Consider the following 18,173-nt stretch of genomic DNA (forward strand, 5'->3'; position numbering starts at 1 on the left):
GGAGTTAAATCTCCATCTACTGCCACTCTGCTTCCTCCACTCCAACAAATCTTGACCACTGAATACCGACTGTACTAGGTTCTGTGGTCTGGGTACATGTGGGCTCAGTTGTTCAAGGTCCTTTAAGATGATTGAGTATTTCACATATTGGAGTCTGGTTATTCACTCCCATTTGTAGGAAAACCCCTCCCAACACCCCCTATTAACCCTTACTTCCCTAGGCCAAACATCTGAATGTAAGAGGGCGCCTATGCTCTTTAAGGCAGCAATAGAGAGCGTACCTATATCAGAGAATCAAAGGATACTATTCAATTCCAGTACGAAAATTATTGGAGACTGGGGCATCCCTAGCTTGTGCTTAATTTTATTTCGATAGGGTCAGAGACTTGGCCATTTAATCTAATGTTGGCATTTGTGCGCCTATATAGCTGCACTAGGGCCGCCCCTAGTCCTACAGAGTTTGCATCGACCACAGTATGCATCAGCCAGCAGCGCTTTTGTTTCGCAGCTGACTCCATGTCAGCGTGTGTCCCACTCCGGGGGACGTCCGTTCTTGTTCGAGCGGACAAGTTGGCTAGGTTCAGGATGAACCGGATGCAGTAGGTTGTTATTTTAAAGAAGCTTCCCACCTCTGTGGCGTTCCACGGGGTTGCTGCACTTTTCAAATCGCTTACACCTGCCTTAGGTCTACGCTCAGACTTCCCCCTGAGAACACGTACGCCAAAGAGCTCTATGGAGTCTGCTGCAATGACTTCCACAGTCCGCGTGATTTGCTGTTCCCTTCGAATGGCCGTATTCTGGTGTTTCATGTTTACACAGAGCCGGATGGCTCCAGTCTGAGTTTTCGGAACGATTGAGTGCGGACACCCAGGATTTGGGGACTGTGACTTTCCTAATGGCCCTTTGCTGTTCTAAGTCCCACAGCTCCTTCTCTGCTTGTGGTTACAAGTAGAAAGGGGACCACTCTGCGATGAAGTGCTGTAGGTCTTACAAAACCATCAATGTGCAGATGGACCTGTGTGCGCTTCAGCCACTCAAGGTCTTTGAACATCTGGAGAAGCTGCCCAAGGATCCTTGCTTTTGTACGGGCCGTTTGGGCCATGGTGTGAGCTTGACGAACTGCAACAAGTCCATGATGTTGACAGAAGCACCAGTGTCAATGAACGCCTTCATGAAAGTGCCCCTGATTTCCACTGAGCACATGGGTGGCGGACGTATCTGGCTGCCCTCTTATCCTGCAAATAGAGATTAGGAAGTCGTCGTTGTCCGGATGTGTCCTTGGCACCCCCTCTGAAGGGTCCTCGGACTCGCTCTCTTTGATCAACAGCTGTCGCAGAGCCGTCAGCCCCTTGACGTGGTACTCAGGCCAAGGCCTCTATTTCTCCTTCTGGCACACCTTTACAAAGTGATTTATTCACCCAGATCTGGAGCACGGACGCCCAGGAGCAGGGCAGACATTTGGCGTGTGTTGCTCAAGGCTGCAGTTCCCTACATTTGCCATCTGCTGTCTTGCTGCACAGGGCGAAGTAGTCTCCTGTGAATGGTGTCAGCCTGTTCCTCCTTCACCTTCACAATGCGTGTTGCCCCTGCGAGGGTCGCAGCTCTCTCCACGGCTACCTCCATGTCATCAGCACAACTGTTTGCTAGCGCATGCGAGCATGCGAGAGCCAGGATGTCATCCAAGGATATCCCCGGTTGACACAAGATGAGACGCCTCAGGACTGCGGATCTGCAGCCCTGTATCAGTTAAGCACATCTCTCTCCGGGCTGATAGATGTTGACGTACATGCTCGCTAATTAGAGTGTGTAGATCGCATCCACTGAGTGCTCCTCCATCTGTTGAGCCTGCTGCAATTTGAACCTCTTGTAGTATGGGTTGAGCTGCAGGTCAAAATGCTGGTAAAGTGTCTTTACTGATGCTGCAGTGGTGTTTCCATCTCCCCCACACCCCCCCCACAACCCACCTTTGTTGGGCAAGTTCTCAAATAAGTTGTACAGTTCTGCCCCACCAAAGTGAAGTAAGAGCGATCTCTTCACTGCCCCGTAAGCCTCCTGGGTTGCGCAGAAGTAGTGCTGGAGCCATCCTACCTAGAAAAGCCACCTTGGTGCTGCCGTGACCGGGTCCATCATCTCACTGAAAAGTGGCAGCACTGTGACACATGAGTGTGCACGAGTAGGATTGGCCCACAGTAAAGCCTGGTTCTGTTGCTGGTCTTTCATCATGGCAGTTGTCTTTCACGTGCTGGCACTGCGCCCGTTGCCTTTGCCGGAGATCTTCTGGGCGTTGCACCCCTTTCCTCAGGTCTTGCCCTCTGAATAGGGTATCTCTGGCCACCCCTGGGTTCCATGACTGTTTCGCCCCTTACTTCCAGCCGTCGTACGTATGCCTGAATATGGGTGAGAAGAGCTTTGTGCATTTAAATTGATTTTTATTGCTTACAAAATAAGACCAGGTCTCACATGCAACAATGCACAATTATACAATGAAACATATGCAATACTAGTCATTTTATGCTCAGGGCTTTCCCTTCCTCGATCAGTTTTGGTGTGGAGAAGTATTATTTCAGAAATGTATTCACAAATGCATGCATCTATCTGAAAGAAACAGGTTAGTATTAGATTCCTTACCTTAGAATATCCCCAGGCGTCAGACTGGATCCGAAAACATTTGCGTAGCAATACCCCAGCGCGTCAGGCGTCGTCCGCGGCTCTGCGTCCATCGTCGGCGTCGTTAGTGCCGGAATGACGTCGCCGGAGTACTTAGACGCCGCCCTAGAGCGCTGACGTCCATTCTTTTTTCCTCGCCAGCTAGCGCAGATCCGGAGAAGCTCTACCCCTTAGTCAATTTTTGACTAAATTTTTTGATCTTTTTGATCTGTTTTTCTCGAGTCGTTCGACTACGGTGCCGGTAGGGATGCCCGAGTTCAAACCCTGCGTCGATTGCAGCCGACTGATGTCGCTTACCGACCCCCATCGCCGGTGTCTTCATTGTCTGGGCCCCGACCACGAGGACCGAGCCTGCCCCGATTGCCGGGCTCTGACGTCCAAGGCTAGACGGGAGAGGTCCCACAAGCAACTTGAGCTCCGGCAGTCGCCCCGCGCCGTTAAAGGTCCCGGTCCAGGAGGAGGTCGAGGGACCGGTTGCAGGGTTGGGGTCGTCATAACTCCTAGAGTCTGCATCGGTCTAAGGGCTCAAGATCCTCAGGTAAGAGGCATGAGAGGTCGGGAAGGCGTCGCCGCTCTTCTGACCCCCTCCCCCCGACGATCGCGTGGCACGGCCGGGGGTTCGGGTGACTCCGCCCATGCGGCTCAGCCTGAGTCGCTAGCGTCGCGGCCTGCCCCATACCCCCCGGTCCCTGGGCATGACGTGACGCCGGAGGAGATCGAGCGCTACCTCATGGCCATGAGGTCACTCCCTCCTCATTCGGGTTCCGCGGGGCCTGGCGGGTCGGTTGCTTTGGCCCCTAAGCCGCCGGGCGCTTCGGCCACGGCGCAGCCGGCGACTTGTTTCCCGGCGCCGCAGGCCCCCGCTAGATTCGGTTCCGGATCCAGGTTGTCGCCGATCGACCTCATGACCTCGCAGGTGCCGGACCCTAGGGTGTGGCCCCCGGCGCCGCCTCCGAGCGATGCCGTCCCCGATCCTACCCTTGATTCAGTTCCGGCGCTGGAGCGGCGCCGCCAGGCGCCGCTTGGAGATTTTTACTTCAATGAACCGGCCCCATCTGTGGACCCTCTGGCACAGGAGTGCCAGTCTCAACAGGACTGGACAGGTGAGCTTGGGGATGCCAGTGGGCTGGACACTTCGCCAGACACTGGCCTGGTCTCCCCTCCAACCGTGGCTACGGAGGAGGGGGCTACCTACAGTGAGTGTTGATGTGGGCGGCCAAGGCATTGGGCCTGGAGCTCCCCGTCGCGACCGTGAGGATTAACCTCCTCACTGAGGTCCTTAAACCAAAGGCGAGCTCGGCTGAGCCTCTGTTGCTGTTTAATGAGGCCTTGTGTGACGTTCTTTTGGGCACTTGGTCCAAGCCCGCTACAGGTCCGCCTGTAGATAGGAACGTGGCCAGACGCTACCGCCCGGCTCCGGGCGAACCTTGCTTCCTGTCCACCCACCCCACCCCGGGAGCCTGGTTATCCAGGCCTCTACTTCCCAGACTGCATTCCCAACAGCTCAGCCCGATCGGGAATCCAAGAGGTATGAGAAATTTGGTAAGAAGGTGTTCTCGTCCCTGAGTTTGGGACTGCGGTCAGTCAACACCGAATGCCTCTTGGGCTGCTACACCCACACTCTGTGGGACATGGTCGCGGACGTGCTGCCACAATGTCCGGAGGGGGTTCGGACTAATCTCGTCCAAGCCCTTGCGGAGGGTAGAGATGCGGCACAGTATTCCATTCAGTGTGGGCTGGATACCACGGACTCACTGGGCAGAGCGATGGCAACGACGGTGGCGGTTCGACGCCACGCCTGGTTGAGGACTGCCAACTTTTCGACTGATGTCCAGGCCACTCTTCTGGACATGCCGTTTGATGGCCGTCGCCTCTTTGGCAACAAGGCAGACCATGCGCTTGAGCGTTTTAAGGACTCCAGGGCTACCGCCAAATCCCTGGGTCTCTCGGCCCCACGCCAGCAAACGGGTGCCTTTAGCTCCTTTCGTGGCCAAGGAAGGGGCGCTCCCACACGTGCTGCCAGCCACGCACCGCAGACTAACACACGGTGCAGTGGCGGCCGTGGAAACCGCCGTGGCGGCGGTCGGGGACAACGGCGAGGCCAGTCCACACCTTCCCCTGAAGCATCCGCCTCAAAACCCTCCTAGTCCGTGCTTTCAGGCCCATGTGACGCCAGTGGGGGGCAGGGTTCGCCATCACCTCTTCCACTGTCACGTCGGACAGTGGGTGCTGCAAATCGTCCGAAGGGGCTACTCCCTCCCCTTCGAGGCGACCCCTCCAGCCATGCCACCGCAATACCACCGCGTGTTGGGGGATCATTTGCAACTTTTACAAGAGGAAGTTACGGCCCTCTTGGCCAAGGGGAACATCGAGCGCGTTCCTGGGATGGAAGTAGGGTGTGGTTGTTACTCCCACTACTTTCTGGTACCCAAGAAGGGCAAAGGGGGCCTGCGCCCTATCTTGGACCTACGGAACGTCAACGGCTTCCTCTGGAAGAAGAAGTTCAAAATGCTGACATTGGCTCAGGTCTTGGCTGCCCTGGACCCAGGAGACTGGATGGTAGCTTTGGACTTGCACGACACTTATTTCCACATCCCTGTCCTGCCGGCGCTACCTGCGGTTCACGGTAGGCCACGAGCACTTTCAGTTTACCGTGCTCCCCTTCGGCCTTACCAGGACCCCACGGGTGCTCACGAAAGTGATGGCGGTGGTCGCAGCTCATCTGTGCAGGTTTAGGGGTTTTGGTCTTCCCCTACCTCGACGACTGGACTTCGTGAAGGCGGGCTCGCCCCCGACAGTCGTCAGCCACCTCCAGACAAGGGCGGACCTCCTGCACCAGCTGGGGTTTTCCATCAATGTGCCGAAGACACACCTGTGCCCCTCTCAGAAGCTTCTCTTCATCTGAGTGGTTCTCGACTCAGCGCAGTTTTGGGTTTATCCTCCCGAACAGCTGGTTCGGGATATTCAGGCTCTGATCCCAATCTTTCAGCCTTTATCCCGGGACTCTGTCAGGTTGACGCTGCGGCTTCTGGGGCTGATGGCCTCCTGCATCCTTCTGGTGCATCACGCCCGGTGGCCGATGCGGGCTCTGCAGTGGGACCTGAAGTTTCAGTGGGCCCAGCATCAGGGCAACCTGTCCGACCATGTCCTTGATCTCGGAGGGCACTGCAAGACCGCTGTAGTGGTGGCTCATGGACCGCGATTGGGTCAGCGGCAGATCCCTCTCCCTTCCCCAACCGGAGCACGTAGTTGTGACGGACGCGACCCTCTAGGGCTGGGGAGGCCACATGGGAGAGGCGGAGATCAGAGGCCTCTGTTCTCCGGCAGAGTCCCGGCTCCATATCAACCTTCTGGAGCTGCGGGCGATTCGTCTAGCACTGAAGGCATTCCTCCCCTCTGTTCTGGGGAATGTAGTGCAGGTGTTCACGGACAACACCACCGCCATGTGGTACTGCAACATGCGGGGTGGGGGCGTGGACCCTCTGCCAGGAGGCTCTGCGCCTCTGGCAGTGGCTGGAACATCAGGGAGTGACCCTGGTGGTTCAACACCTGGCAGGTTTTCTGAACGCCGAGGCGGACGAGCTCAGCCGAATGTGCATGATGGATCACGAATGGCGTCTGAACTCGGATGTGGCGCAAGGCCTCTTTCTGCAGTGGGGAGAGCCTTGGTTAGATCTATTCGCCACCGAAGAGAATGCGCAATGTCATCAGTTCTGCGCGTTGGAATTTCCAAGGCGGCATTCGCTCGGGGACGCTTTTCGTCGCGAGTGGAGTTGCGGTCTGTTGTACCCCTTTCCGCCTATACCACTTCTGCCCAGAGTGCTGAAGAAAATAAAGCACAACCGGGCCCAAGTCATCCTTGTGGCTCCGGACTGGGCTCGAAGGTACTGGTATCCCGAGCTACTCAGTATGTCAGTCCGATTCGTTTGCCTCTTCAGGAGGACCTTCTGTCGCAGCAGCAGGGGACGGTCCTCCATCCGAACCGGTCAGTCTCCACCTCCATGCTTGGAGATTGAGCGGCGACAGTTTAGGCCATTTGACTTGCCTCCTGAAGTCTGTACTGTGATTCTGGCAGCCAGGCGTCCCTCCACGAAGTCGGTATACGCCTGCAGGTGGAACAGATGATTTGTGGCATGGTGCACAGCAAAGGCTGTGGGTCCTCTCAATGCCCCTCTTTCTGAGGTCCTCCTATTCCTTCTCTCTTGCCCAGCAGGCCTCTGCTCTGGGCACTATCAAGGGCTACTTTTCTGCCCTTTCCGCCTTCTTAAGGCTACCTGATCAGCCATCTTTGTTCAAGTCCCCAATTGTAAATAGGTTTTTGATGCCTCAGTGGGACTTGAACCTTGTTCTTACCTATCTGATGTGCGCTCCCTTTGAGCCACTTCATAACTGTCCTCTTCACCTTCTTACTCTGAAGACTACTTTCCTGGTTGCCATCACCTCTGCCAGGAGAGTGAGTGAGCTCCAGGCTCTTACTTCCAAACCTACTTTCCTCTCTGTCCATCCGGACAAGGTTGTGTTGCGGACAAGACCCTCTTTCCTGCCCACGGTAGTCACAGCCTTCCATATCGTGCAGTCCATCACCTTTGCCACCTTCTTTTCGCCTCCGCATCCCTCTAAAGAGGAAAAGCGACTCAGTCTGTACCCAAAATGTGCGCTCTCATGCGATCTAGATCGCACACCCCAGTTCCGGGTGAATGACCAACTCTTTGTTGGGTATGTGGGCACTAAGAAGGGACAGGCGGTGCAGAAACGGACCATCTCTCGGTGGGTCGTTTTGTGCATCAAGGCATGCTACTCTTCGGCTAAAAAGGAACCTCCTGTTGGGCTGAGGGCCCATTCTACTCGGGCCACGGCGGCTAATCCTGCCCGGGGCCGGGGAGTCCCCTTGCAGGACATTTGTCAGGCAGCTACGTGGGCCTCGTTGCACACGTTTGCAAGACACTACTGCCTGGACAGTCAAGTTCGGAGGGATGGCTTCTTTGGCCGTTCCGTCCTCCAGGACTTTCTGGTGTGATTATTGGTTCGCAGACCCACCACCGGGGTTGGTATTGCTGGGGTATCTATTCTAAGGTAAGGAATCTAATACTAACCTGTTTCTTTCAGATGAACAAGTTACTTACCTTCGGTAATGATAAAACTGTAAAAAAGAGTAGTTAGTATTAGATTCCTTACCGACCCACCCATCCTCCCCGTTCTGCGAACCGATATCTAGGGTTAAGGTCATCCCCTTTCAGAGCCCTAGTGTCATGGCACCAGTGTTGGTTCTATCATGGCTCTGCGTATCTGGCGCGGAAAAGCTGTGTATAAGAACTGACGTCAGCGCGCGAGGGCAGCGTCTAAATACTCCGGCGACGTCATTTTGGCGCTAACTACGCCGGACACGGAGCCGCGGACGACTCCTACCGACGCGCAGGGGTTTTGCTACGCAAAAGTTTCCGGATCCAGTCTGACGCCTGGGGATATTCTAAGGTAAGGAATCTAATACTAACTACTGTTTCTTACAGATATATTGTTACCGAATATAAGTAACTTGTTCTTCCGGCCAAATCTAGGTGAGAGTTCTCAGACGTATAATTTGCGAACAAACTATAATAAACAAACTACTCCAGTCCCCTCACTCTAGGCATGCCGTGGCCGAATCAGGCTTTCATTGTCAACATAGGAAATATAACATACTAATGGTGTGGGATAGCGACCTATGCCAATTTCTGTGCTTACGTTCGCACGTTTGCTGATTTGTTACTTCCCATCTGTGCTCCAGACCATTCTTCAAATTCAATATGGATTGTACCATGCATAAGATCTGCTATGGGCTAGAAAAGAAGCAGCGCCCAGAAGGCTTGTGCACTCACAACACCAGAGTGAAGGCCGCTCCGTGGGTGTAGGTCCGTATGTTCACAAAGCATTGTCTGGATAGTGAGGTCTGGCGGATTTAGACGATTCGTCTGATCATTCCACAGACCCACCACTGTGGCGGTATTGCTGTGGTATATATTCACAGGTGAGGAATCTCTGGTTAGTCTATCAGAAGAACAAGGTACTTACATTTGGTAATGCCTTTTCTGGTAGAGACTCTATCTCACTGCAGATTCCTCACTGACCTCGCTGGTGTCTGTTGAATGGACTCATGTTGTCCATTGATACGGTTCTATTAATTGATCACATCTGCACACTCACCTATTAATTTCTAGGGGTTCCATGTCTGCTGTCATGGACAGAGTTCAGATACTGCCATCAGCGTGTGTTGGTGGCCCCTATATAGGGGAACCAATGCCATATTCATGGTGGGACGGATTGGGCGTACAAAGTAATTGCTACAAGAATTTACAGATCCTGTCTGACACCTTAGGATGTTAACATGGTGAGTCATCTACAGTTAGTCTATAACAGAAAAGGCGCTACCGGAAGTAAGTTATTCTCCAGGTCTTATCTTGTCTGTTATGGAGAGAGGCATCTTTTATGGTGTGAAGTAGGGCAAGAGGATACATTGGAGGTGTATTTATGCCATAATCCGTGCTCTGCTCCATGTTGCTGACGAAAGGCCATAAAGGTTTAATAGTAAGTTGAAATGGTCAACAGAACATTGCATTTTTAGAGACAGATCTCCAATTGACACTGCGAAGGGGTCTGCTAACAGTTTCCTTTCATATTTCAGGTTACACCCCAGCATTGGCTTGTGCCCCCAATAAGGATGTGGCTGACTGTCTAGCTCTGATCCTGGCCACCATGATGCCTGTCTCCTCCAGCGGCGTGCTTCCCTCTCTGACTCTGAGTGCCATCAACCACTATACAAACACCTCTAAGACGGTCACCTTCGACTCCCTGCCACTTGTGCGAAATGAACACAGCTCCTACTGTAACTTCAACAGCATCAGCCGGGAAGATGGCTACCCCTACCCAGAGGATGATGAGTTGAACGATTCGGATTCTGAGACATACTGAGATGGTCACTTAGAGCAGTCGTGCTGAGGAGCCCGGGCATGTGGGAAGGACGCGAACCGCCCACATTCATCAGATTCAAGTGCTAGAAATGCACTTGATTTCTTGGCCACAGGGATGACCGCAATGGTTTTATAAGATTTTTAAGCACTCATGCCTTTGAAGAAGAGGAACTAAGCTGCAGTGGAGGCCCCTGAAGACTTGGGGCTTTTCGCCATTTGTATTCTTTGGGCAAGTTGCATCTGTGAATAGGAGCTCAACAGTTTCCAGGTCCGTGACAAAGAACTAAAGCAATGAATGTCCATAGAATTTTATTTTGTTGTTTCTACAATGTGGTGCCCGGAGCAGCGACGTGCGGCCATGTGCCCCAGGCTGGTCTACAATAACACTACTGTAAATAGAGCAACACCAGCTGTACAAATCTTTCTAGATGACAAGGTGATTTAAAGGCAATAAACAAGTGTGGTACAATAGGCATTGTGTGTGCAGCAAATTGCCAAAGGACCAAATAATTTAAAGTTTTTTTGTAAATTGAGATTCATTACTTTTCATGTCAAAACTGGAAGTGGAGAAACAGCCAAACCTCTATGGTCTTGAGAGCGGTGGCAGGACATGGTGTTGTGTTCAGTTATTCCTTTTAGTTTCAAAGACAATTCAAATATAAGAAAGTGAATGAATAAAATCTGTTTTGGGGAAGTGTCAATTGGGCGGAAGAGACAAAATGAAATTCACATAATTTTATAATGCTAAAACTTTACATTTAAGCCAGCTGCCGAGTTGCAGTTTAAGCTTTGTGTACAGGGTATTTTTTTAAGGACTCGGACCATTTGGGGTTGCTTAGTTTTAGCTTTTAACACTTGGTTTTTATGTTGAATTGTTTATTTTAAGAATATGACAGGTGGTGTGCTCGCTGGAAGAACAAGAGCCCATGTTCACTCATTCAGAGGTGCCCAGCGGTAATAGGCAAGTTTTTTTGGAACAGGACAAACCAGTCTAGCTGCAAGATCTACTCATCCATAAAGAATATGAACAGCTACTATGAGTGTAGTGCAGAAGTGTGTAGGATTCGAGAGTTGAAAGGCAGGAATTGCTCCTTCTCGAGATGCTGTATTTTTTTTTCTTCACCAGAGTATGGTGTAACATTTCACCTGGGAAGAGCATTGCATTAGATCCTTGCACTAGCTTACCTTTGGTGAAACCCTCCACATTGAACTGGTATACTTCTCCTATTGAGTACTCTCATTGTGTTACGATTGGCTGGTCTAGTACATTTGGGGTAATGTTGGGGCCTTTCCACTTTCTCCTTTCCCTCTTTTCACTGCTGCTGGGTTGCCTTTGGAACAGGATCACTCCCAAAAGTATAAGAATCAGTTACCTGCAGTATTGTGCCCACATTCTCTGGTGTCCTCTGTAATGGCATACGAGCGCCCATGGCCACTTTTGCAGAGCTGTATCTGAGCAGCAGTTAAGGGGATGAGAAAGTGGTGGCCATCAAGGGCCCTCGGCCTGTGTGAAGATTGTTTGGCTCAAAAGGTACATGAATGGTCCCACCGTAAGACTAATGCAGTATTCTTCGCGCATTAGCGAGTACGCCACTCTTGTGAGATTCACCACATCCACCCCAATCTCCATTATTATGCCTCAGTGGGTGGCTTTGTCATGTTCAACAGTAGCTGTGCTTTGTAGGGACTCTACATTTCAACTTCACAGTCTGTATAGTGTAACGCTTCCACGCTTTAAGCAAGTCTGCTCAATACTCGCATGTTTGTTTTTGGGTGCAAGTTAAGTTCCCCCAAGATTTATAAAGGCTTTAGACAACGGCAGGTGTAGCATGCTTCCTTAGATGCATGCTATGTTCTCGTGGTGGGGACTTTTGAAGCAACATCCCCACCTTTCCTTTTTCATTTGTGTATATGTTGACATACAAAAGCAGTCCCATTCCTCTCTCGAATGTCCAATTGGACCACTCTGCTTCCCTACCATACCACCCTGGCTCAACAGCTCTTGGTGTCTTATGATCCGGATGTACCATGTTCCTCTAGTGTGGTTTTGATTCATTTTGAAGATTTTTTTTTTTTTAAAACCCCTGCTGTGAAAAGAGTGTGAGCTTATGGTTGGGATGTGATGGTAGAGTGTAGGGGAGAGAAGGGTAAAAAAAGTTCTTTGCCTTTAGAAACTTAGAAGACTTTAATCCCGGTGAATTCGCTGCCTGGAGCTTAGAATTCCAATAAATGGCCAAATAACTGCAAAATATTTTCCTGCTGATACATGATTTTCTTGGTTGTCAAGCAGAAGCTTACGTTTGTCTAGTTAATACGATTTTCAGCTTTGTTTGGTTTGTGTTTAAACTTGTTAATTTTACCAGTTAAATTGCTTATCCCATGCCCGGTACTCCAGCGTGTAAAGGTAAGGTCTGCAACCAATCAACCCCGATCACCACCAGTCCTTTTTGTATTGTGATACTGGAAAACTAAGAGAACTGTAACTAAGCAGCTGGTTTTCTGAACACAAAGTGTGAAAACGGGACAGTATTTTGATCTATTTGATATTTTTTGTGAGTTTTTTGAAGACTTGATATACGCATGTACATAGGATAGCGACTGCTTACCTACTGCATTCTCTGCACTCTTTCAGACATGGAGATTCCTGTATATTTTATGGAGTATAAATAAAACCCAGATGTGAGTTGTATTTAATGAACAATCCACTTGCCTCATGTACAGTACTTTTGTGGTGGTGGTTGTGATGTGGTGTTTTTGCTTCACTACAGCAGTAATTTGGGAGTTGTTTTTTTACTTGTCCTTATATAAAGCCAAAGTCTGCATACTGTAAATGCTAACAAAAGAAATAGGCAACCATAAGAGGAATGATAAAGGTTGAACAGATGGAAAAGGCTAAGGAAGGTTTCAAATGATTTCCAACTTGAGCGAAGAAAGGGGTGTTTTTTAACATCCGTTGGTAGATTCGGAATCCTGCCAAAAGCTGTAACATGAGTAGTTATTGAGTGAATTTTGAAGGGTTGACCAAGAAGTTGCAGTGTTATGAAACTGTCACCAAAAGTGAGCAGACAGATGCAGATTCCACTTTGCCCACATGGACATTGACAGGATCCCAGGAGGGGAACCATGCTGTCAATTGTTTACACATTTTAGATTATCTGGGACAGAGATAGGCCTTCTTATCCACTCAGTCTCCACATAAATTGTCAGTTTAAAAGAGGCTAATTCTGCAGTCAATGACCTGAATTGTTCAATTTGTATTGGGAATCTCTTACCCGATTTACATGCCTATATTCAGTCTTGTGGTTGAATCTGCGATCATAGCAATATTTTGTCTGTTTTTAAATCCTTCCCCGATGTACACTTGGAACCAAGAACATCTCATTTGTTAGCACCATATTAAGATTTAATTTGCTGCCACTGTGTTCGGTCCCAAGGGTCAAACTTGAAAATCAAGTATATCACGTGAGAAAAGTCAAGGTATTGTGACAATGTTGATTTGTTTTTGTTTTTTATCCAGATCCTGCTTAGCTGCAGATTATATCCAAGAATGCTTGCAAAGTTGAATGGTTTCCTTTTGGGAGAAATCTTAATATAACTGTTGTCATCAGTAATGCAAAAAATCCATGGCCACACTGTTAGATTTACAATTCTTCTGCTATTGTTTTTTAACCTCTTAGATGCTGCCCCCTTATTCGGCTTTTTGGTGCAGTTCGCTCTTAGGGTTCCACAACTTTTTTCTGCATAAGTTATCCACACCAAATGTGTGTCCTTTTTCCCAATATCCTGGGGATTCTAAAGGTATTCAGGGTTTGTGGATTCCCTTGAGGGGACCAACAAAATAGGCAAAATATAGCAAATGTTCGAGATTATTTTTAGAAAAATAAGAAAAAAACGTTCTTAACAAATGTGTTTTTTCCCTAAAATGGGATCAATGAACGGTTTGCTGTGCTAAAGTCGCCATCTTACCAGGTTTCAGGAACATGCAGAGCTGAAACAAAAAAAATCTACTTTTGTGCCACAGTTTAGGCATTTTTCAAAGAGGTACCCCACTTTCTCTATTTCTTGTGCTCTCAACCTACTTCCAGTTTGTGGTGGAAACCAGTCTGAGACCCAACGCATGGGTGACTCAAAAAAGCTATAGCTTTCTGAATAGTAGACAACATTCTGAATTCAGCAAATGATCATATGTTTAGATCCTTCAAGGTTTTCCCAAGGAAAATAACTGTTGAAATAAAATATTGAAAATGGGTATAAAAAAACAGCAATTAGTGACATTATCAACGGTAACTGTCATGGTGGCTGTTTTACAAAAGCAATATACCATTATGTCGGCTAGACCCTTCTGGTTGCGGGGATTTATAGGGTTTGTAGGTTCTCTAAGAATCCAAGATACCCAGAGCCAACAGCTGAGTTGCACCGTACAGTGGTTTTTCATGGAATACGGAGTATAGACAAATTCATATGGTGAAATATGTAGAGTGAAAAAACCTACGTATTTCTGAAATAGGTACAAGATATGGAGGTTAGGAGCAGTGGTTATTTGGACATCTCTGAATTTGTGGGTACTCATACTAGCGTAGGATTTATAGGGTCATTTTCAAAATGTCTTCTTTCTTATACACTCGCTTAAGTTTCAAAGGAAAAAATACAGTGAAATCCAATTGGTAATAACTAATGGTCTACTAATCTATGTTCCCACGAGTCTTCCGATAAAAATGGAACCTCACTTGTGTGGGTAGGTCTTGTGCCTTCGACAGGATATGGTCCAAAACACAACATAAAATGCATCACATCTTTCCACTCAAAGCTGACCCTTTTTTGCCAATGTGCGTTGCTGTATATTTTGGACCCTAACTCAGCCAGCACCTAGGGGTTATCCGAGGTGGGGTGTCTTGTGTGGCTTCCAACAGGTTTTTTTTTTATTACCCATAATCCCTTGCAAACCTCAAATTTTGACTTTAAAAACATATTTTCCTCACATTTCTGTGATGGGAGGTACTGGAATCTGTGGGGAGCCACACACTTCTTTCCACCTGACATTCCCCCAAGTCTCCTGATAAAAATGGTACCTCGCTTGTGTGGGTAGGTTAAGTGCCCACGGCAGAAAATGGCCCAAACATAACATGAATGTCACATTTTTCCACTCAAAATTGACCTTTTTTTTTCTCAAAGTGGGTAGCTGTGAATTTTTTACTCCAGCTCTTCTTGGGCACCCGGGGGAGTCCAGGGTGGGGTGGCCTGCATGGCTCTCACTGTTCTTACTTCTCAAAAAAGGAGGGAGAAGGAGGATGCCGCTAGGTTCTACCTCCTAGATCATTACAGTACAACACAAAAATCCATATGTAATGGATCATAGGAACCTAGCCAGGCAGAGATTGTAGGTCTACCCAATTTGGGTGCGCCTCATAAAAGAACATTTCTTTTCTTGAGTCCCCTCACTCACCCAGGGTTGCCCCTAGGTGACATGCTTAATCATTGGGGCCATCCCAAGCATCTACTGCTTGGCGCGTGCTAAGACTAGCGAGGGATACATAGGAGCACTGGTTTTGTGAATCTGTGTAGTGCAGTGTATGGAGGAGCGGTGTTTTGCGAGAGTTAAAAATACCTGACTAGTAAGCTAAAGTTTTTTTTCCTTCTCCTCGTTGGTAGGATAAAAAGGGGTAGATGAAAGGAAAAATAACTTATGTGGTTATAATCCCTAATATACCCTCTGTTTCGAGGTGTTCCCTACACCTCTTCAGGACAACATGGGGGCCAGCCCCATGTGTACCACTCCTGTGAACAAACCTAAATTCAAGGTGAAAAAAGAAAAATGTAGAAAGCACACCTATTGTATGCGCAATTCACTTATACATACGGTTAACGCTGTAACCGCAGTATCTGTATTGTGGGAGAAAAATAGATTGCATATTAATACATATTGCCTGCCCAAATGGGCAGTTCATGGTCATGGTCTAATCAATGTAGTTGGTGCCTATAAAATTTAAAACAATGGAAAGTGCTCTTTTGCTCCTAAAACAATCAGGCAGTGGTTAGTGCTCCAACGGTGTCACGTTTTGCTGTTTCTGTTCAAAGGATATTTGTTAAAAACATATCGTAAATACTCGTTTCACTGGACACACTTATTGACACACATAACATATAACATTACACCAGTTTGTGCAAAAAACATACTTTTTAGTAGCAGTTATATGCCCCATGGTCTGCCTGGGTGGAGGGGCTTGTAGAACCCTGTGGGTGTAAAAATAGGGAATGGTATAATACCTAATAGAGTGCCGTGGCTTCACTCAACTCAAACGGTGGTTTGAAATGTGGGCAAAAATGAGTTAAAAGTAAGATACAGGTTCCTGTTTCGAACGCGGTTCCTGTTTGGAAAAGAAAAAGTTCTTTCTTTGCCCGGCTGCCCTCCCTCAGTTTGACCTGTAAGTCTCAGGCTTGAACGCATCTTAGCGTGTCTGAGCCTCAGGCTGTTTTTGTAGTTTACTGATTGCCAAGTCACCGCAACTGCATGGAGGAAAAGACTAGTGCGCGTTGTTGCTGGCAGTCACTTGGCACGTCTCGTGCGCCATTCCACTCTGGCTCTTAAGATTGAAAACTGCATTTAAAAAAAATATTAACTTATTTCCCATATCCCACTTATTAAATAAAGGATTTTGAGAGGGTTAGAAAAATTATTTAAATATTTGGACGGTGGGTATCGAACGGTTGTGGATCCGTCGGCTATTTTGAATTGGGCAGTATTACTTCCCTATTTTTCAATACAAATGGGAAAACTGAAGGATCGATAAGTTTGTATATATATATATATATATATATATATATATATATATATATATATATATATATATATATATATATATATATATATATTTTTTTTTTTTTGTGGTGGTTTTGGCAAAAGTTCTTCTTGGGCTTCTTTTGGGGACAATGTGTGGATTCGTGCAAAAAAGGACAATTATACATACATACCATTTATCACACCATTTAACACATGCATTTTGTCCCAAGTTTTCATTCTACAAGTTTGTTTTCTTATTATTTGTTGCTTCCCTCTCCTTTTCTTGGAGGGATTAGCTCATGGCCCTCTGTCACATTGTCTTATCTGTGTGGACAGTGTGCATTATCTTAGGAACTGTCCCCACGGTATGTTGTCGTTCAGTCCTATGGTGTCTGTGCGGAGTTTGCACACCCATCTCTGTTCTTTTTCTAGAAGGGCTTGTTCCAAGTTCTCACATGATTTCATGTGTTCTAGGACTACCCATCTCATATCATTTGGAGTGTTGTTTTTCGTTGAAATGTGCTGTCATCCTGGTGCTTGCCCTGTGGCACCGGATGTTGCTGCGATGTTCGCAGATTCTCGTGCTTATTTTTCTAGTGGTCATTCCTACATAGTGTATGTCACAAACACATGTGAGGAGGTACACAACTCCCACAGTGTTAGTGAATTGGCGTAGTTCCCATGATTTCCCTGTGTTGAAAACAACCTTTCTTGTGGTGGTAGTGAGATGGCAGCGCACTACAGTTGCCACACGGGTGGTGGCCTGTAGGTAGAGTACTAATAACCTACTGGTTATGCTTGTTTTGTGGCTTGGGGCGGGTGTGTACTAGTATGTCTTTTAGATTTTTCGCCCGCCTGTGTGAGAACATCGGTGTAGGTATGTTTAGTGTGCCACTATCAACAATCTGCCAATGTTTTTTCACAAGTTTTGTGACTTGGTCAAATGCTATGCTGAATGTTGTTATGCATATTGGTTTTTTATCTTTCTCTGTCTCACTCTTTTCATAGGTTTCTAGAAGGGCGTCCCTGTGATTATTCCTTGCTCTTTCTTTGCCCTCGCAATGGTCTTAGTAGGGTATATTCGCACTCTTACTTTGTCTCCAAGCTCCTTTGCTTGTGTGTCGTAATCCGCCGTTTCTGTGCAGTTCTGAGGAACTGTCCAAAGGGGAGGTTTTCTTTGAGGTGGCACGGATGGAAATTTTCAGGTAGGAGGTAGTTTTTTGCAGTTGGTTTAAAATGTGTTGTGGTTTTTAAAGTGCCTTCTTTTGCAAAAATGTTCAAATCTAAAAATACTAGCTCTGACCTCATTGTATGGGTGAACTTCAGGAAGGGATCTTGTAGATTCAGCCAATCAATGAAAGTGTTGGCTTCTGTTTCCTCCCCTTCCCATATCACCAGAATGTCATCTATGTATCTCTTCCATTCCAATTTTTTTTGGCGATGTAAGTTTTGCTGTGAAAGAATCTTCTGCTCTTCTAGGTGGTGGATGTACAGTCCTGCCACACTTGGCGCGATAGTACTACCCATACTCGTACCATGTTGTTTGAACAGTAGTTCTTCAAACTGAAAGTAGTTTTCTGTTTGTGCCCATTTATAGCATTCGAGGACCACGTGTTGTGGTGTGTGGTGGGGCCAGGTTGATCCGTACAGTTTCTTCGGGGATGTCTAATGTTTCCTTGTGGGGTAAGCTGGTATATAGGCTTGCCACGTCTAACACTATCAAAATGTGACTCGTAGGGTCAAAACTGAGGTCCCTCACTAGGCATAGGACAGCTTTAGTGTCC

General features: G+C 47.8%; 1 protein-coding gene across 4 annotated transcripts in view; it reads left to right on the forward strand.

Moving 5' to 3' along the window:
- Positions 1-12,314, forward strand: part of ANKRD28 (ankyrin repeat domain 28) — a 730,284-nt gene extending 717,970 nt beyond the window's left edge. For all 4 annotated transcript variants that reach the window (XM_086942193.1, XM_086942192.1, XM_086942190.1 and 1 more), the window contains exon 28: positions 9,326-12,314. In XM_086942193.1, coding sequence (XP_086798319.1) covers positions 9,326-9,612 — 287 coding nt within the window. In that variant the 3' untranslated portion in view covers positions 9,613-12,314. The remainder of the gene's footprint in view (positions 1-9,325) is intronic.
- Positions 12,315-18,173: the final 5,859 nt, after the last annotated feature.

Source organism: Lissotriton vulgaris, chromosome 10, assembly GCF_964263255.1.
Source record: "Lissotriton vulgaris chromosome 10, aLisVul1.2, whole genome shotgun sequence".
In the NCBI taxonomy this organism is placed as follows: domain Eukaryota; kingdom Metazoa; phylum Chordata; class Amphibia; order Caudata; family Salamandridae; genus Lissotriton; species Lissotriton vulgaris.